Source organism: Juglans regia, chromosome 7, assembly GCF_001411555.2.
Source record: "Juglans regia cultivar Chandler chromosome 7, Walnut 2.0, whole genome shotgun sequence".
Lineage (NCBI taxonomy): Eukaryota > Viridiplantae > Streptophyta > Magnoliopsida > Fagales > Juglandaceae > Juglans > Juglans regia.
In genome coordinates, this window is record NC_049907.1 from 42,434,235 (window position 1) to 42,438,548 (window position 4,314).

The 4,314-nt window shown below is 38.5% G+C and overlaps 1 protein-coding gene across 1 annotated transcript; it reads right to left on the reverse strand.

Annotated features, from left to right (window-relative positions):
* Positions 1 to 1,004: 1,004 nt before the first annotated feature.
* On the reverse strand, positions 1,005 to 4,074 carry LOC109021418 (O-fucosyltransferase 36-like). Its single transcript, XM_019004039.2, has 3 exons — positions 2,572 to 4,074; positions 1,669 to 1,918; positions 1,005 to 1,496 (listed from the first exon to the last, which is right to left on the reverse strand). The coding sequence occupies exons 1-3, from the start codon at positions 3,780 to 3,782 to the stop codon at positions 1,320 to 1,322; spliced, it is 1,638 nt and encodes a 545-aa protein (XP_018859584.1). The 5' UTR covers positions 3,783 to 4,074; the 3' UTR covers positions 1,005 to 1,319.
* Between the last annotated feature and the right edge of the window lie 240 nt (positions 4,075 to 4,314).

Here is a 4,314-nt window from a genome sequence, read left to right on the forward strand (position 1 = left end):
GAGTTATAATGAGTTGACTTGTTATCAATCCGTTAAGCTATCGTGTCTTAACGGGTCAATCCGTTTTGATCCGAACCCATTAAGAGTAAATACTAATATGTTTTTATTGTGTCGTATTCATATTGAGTTAATAAATCGTGTCACATATTGACACCCCTGACGTGGGACTCAGGTGTAGGATGAGTCAGTTCAACTTCCACGTGGGGGTTGTCTCTCTGTCTACAAACTCTTTGCTTTCTCCGACCCAACCCCAACCCAACGGACGTTTACCAAAGCCCTAACCCTATCCTTCGCGGCCCAATTGGGCTACATATGTGTATCATATCCAACCAAAATGGTTAATTAACTATATATTATCAAGGATGTTATTTATCATCTTCCTATTAGATATTTTACATATTTTAAAATTATTTTTTATTTTATTTTATTCTTATTAAACTGATTAAGTTGTTCTACTTATCATCCATATACCATATATTTGTTATAGGAAAAAAATTAAAATAGATGTCGTGTGTGATGTGTGGAGATGATAAATATAATTATTCTATATTATTATATCTAAAAATTATATTTTCAAGTAAGTGTACAGAGTATACATAGTAAAATATTTATACGGCATAATTTGATTAGAAATATAAATTTTAAAACGTGAGTCTTATAAATCAAATCTTACAATTTAAATTATTTAAATGATATGTTCTACACACCGATTTAATAATACAATAACTCTATAATATCGATGTTGGTGAAAACGCCCATAAGGTTTTCTCTTAATTACAAGTATTAATTATGCACAATCTTATTTATTAGTCCATCGTTATATATCAGTTAACTTAAAAAAGTTTTAACATTTTAATTTTTCCTGTATTGAGTTTGACAACATATAATATATCTGCACGATTTATAACTTATAGAACTCATAATTTTTAAAGTCGAAATTATGACCTTAGTAACTGCTGCGTTATACATCACCATTGTGATTCTTTTCGCGTCCAATATCCAGGAAAAATAATCCAGAAAACTATTATTTCAAGCAATGAAACAGCAGTTTTTGCAACCCAAATATTGATTTCTCTGTGTGAAAAGGGGGAAGGTACAGAGGGTAGATTTACAAGCACCATTTGCCCACGCACATATCATACTCAGCCGAGGCTACCGCATCATCAAATGGAACAAGAAAAAAGAAAAAAAGAATGCTATTATCATACACTAGAATAAATGTTAACAAATTTCGGGGTAAACCAACTATCGTGCAGAAGTACATACAGAAATAGCCTCTTTTTAAGACTCAAAATCTCACACCATTTCTTTATCTTCTTTCATTCGTTTTCTGCCACAAAGTTTGGATCTTCACCTTGGCAGAGGTACTCATCACACACAGATGCAGAACCCCAGTCTTTACGCAGTCGCAAGATGTCCTCCGTGAATGTTGATCCAGGGGCTCCAATGAATACACTAGACATCGCGCAGATTGTCTTATCTAGCATAGCTTCCACCTTCAGTATGAAAATCCAGAAAATGGATGTAATATATGGATTTCAGAGACAACCATGACTGCTAAGATCATTAGGTTCAGACAATTTCTTTGCACCCAAGCTATACAAATATACAAACAGGAAAAGAAAGAAGCATAATTTATTTTATAAGTAAAAAAGAAGCTTAATTCACCTGAGAGTCATCCTCAAGGCCATGTCTATACAACAAAGCATCCCATTTTTCAGCTGAACTACGAGGAGGCCTTTTAACAAGTGGTACAGCCTTCCCTCCAAGCACAACTAGTGACTGCAACAAACTAGTTTCACTTTCAGCTGCATCAGTTGAAAGATAAACGACTGGTGCATTTGCTTTTTCAACTATTCGAGTGATGCAATCCGCAGCTTGAGGAATGGGGAAAAAGCAACTGGGCCTTTTAGCATTGCTGGAAAATTAAACAAGATTACAGGTACTGAGATGCTAAAATTTTTCTTAGCAAGCATACATAAACGCATCCATATACAGCATGCAAATAAAAAGTCACGTTTGCTCAAAAGCTAGTCCTACCATCCAAGCATTCAAAATGTGACTTAAAATTGGAGCATGAGCAAATATTGCTTTTACATTATTAACAAAATATCATATAAAAAGAGAAAATTCTACTTGTCATATGATTGCATAAGTAACTCGAACCCAGAATTTCTATCTCTCTCAAGAAAGGATAAGGGTACATCCGACCTAAGGAAGGGATGGCAATATCTACAACAAAGATATGCATATATGATATAACACGATGCAAATCACTAGCAAATGCTTACATATTGCACATTTGCCTTTCCTCAGAGCCTCGAAAGCTAGGATTAACTGGCACATACTGTGCATACAATGAATAACCATAGCTAGTAGGCAAAAATGAGAAATTAAAACGCTATATTTGTTGTGCATGTGGATAAAAAAAGGAGGTAAACAAATTGAGTTTTCACGACTAAAAAGTTTTTTGTTACCGAACAATTGCAACATATGCATAGCTGTAAGAAAGCATACTGTGACAAATAAACATCACCATTTGGACACTGGACAGGGAAAACGTAGACATACCAGAACTTTAAGAAGCCGTGTCTCCGAAAGTGAAGTGCTACGAAGTTCTTTCCCAAGAATGTCTGAATAAAACGCTGTGCGGTAAGTAAAATAAGACGACTTGGTTCGATTAGCGTCTTGCATTTGTGAGCAAGCGGTCCACCTGGCTGCATCACCCAATCTTGCTCCACATCCGCATAGAAAATGTCTCCAATTGCAAGAACATCATCATCCAAAGAGAACTTGGACTGAACATCTTGAACAGTTCTCTTGTTTGGCTTCTTAATATCCTCAACCCAAGCAGGCTCAGGGTTCCCCATCGAAATTCCCAAAGATTTTAGCTTCTTAATGTGCTCCTCATCCACATAACAAGGCTGAGGCAGCGAAAAATAACATTTAAAACTATCTATGTGCATATGATTCTTCTTAGCCTCGGAAAACTCCTCAAACGAAACAACAACCTTTCTCCCAAAGCATTCATTAATATGATCAATATCCAAGACCCTGTTGTACTGGTAATCCACTTTGGAGCTCGGAATGACCAAAACCCGGTCAAGCAGAGCCGCAAAGAACATGTGCTTCTCCAAGCAAATCAAATGGTTGGACATCTGCCCGGACAGGCAAATTGCGAACAAGTATTTATTTGATTTCGGCTTCCACTCAATGGTTCTTCGCTCACTCATCTTCTGGTCCACCTTTCCACACCTACCGAAACCATAACCACCGCTTAGACTGGGGTCCTGAAAATCGGATTGGTACTCGGATAAGTTCCCGTATCGATGGGACGACAAGAGAACCTGCTGAATCTCTTTATTCAAGGAAAGCTGCTGGAGTAGGGCAGATTTAAGATCGTCGAGCAATGCGGTCGACTGTACGAACGAACGGTTCCCGGTTTCCAACTGGGAGTTATTCCATAAACCGAAAAGCCCTAGTTGCTGTTGTCTCAACAAATAAAGAGCGCGCAATTCAGATTCGCGCATGCGGTCAAATCTGAGGCCGGAGGGGAAGAGGTTGCGGGTGGAGAAGTAGAGGACGAGGATGAGAAGAGGAAGGAGGATGGCGAGTAGGTACCTCTTGTTGAGGTGGAGGTGGAATCGCCGGCGCATTGTGGAGTGGAAATCTTCAATGTGGAAGGGCGAGCGAGTAGTGGGAGGGAGGTGCTTGACGTCGTCATTCTGCAGGATCAGGTTCTCGCGGTCGTCCTCTTCGTCCGACGACGAACCTCTCTCCATTTTCGCTGTCGCTTTCGATTTTCTTTCTTTTTTTCTTTTTTCCTCTGCCCGTCCGAAAGTCACTGACCGAGTGACGACGAACGCATTAGAGAATCACCGGAGTATCAAAGTGAAAGGGAATTTGAGATCTAGAAGAATCATTTGAACGCACTGAAATTGATGTAGCTGACCACAAAACTGTTTGATATATCTCCTCATAAGGATTCGATCGAGATCGAGAAGGCGAGGAGTGACGGGGGAAGAAAGGAAAGAAAATAATGATCGAGTTTTTGTGTCGGTGGAGGAAAATGACACGTTACCGGCCCACCTCACAATAATGTATAGCCCATTTTTGGACGACGTTTCAACCGGTAGTTGTTGGCCCGGGCCGACCCGACTCAATGATTAGGTTTGCAAAATAAATCGAGATAAAAATTAAATAAAATATTATTTTTTAATATCATTATTATTTTGAAATAGAGATGAGCAACGAGAGTCGTTCCGCACTATACAGATAGCACTCATATTTTGATATTTGAAAAAATTAAATTGT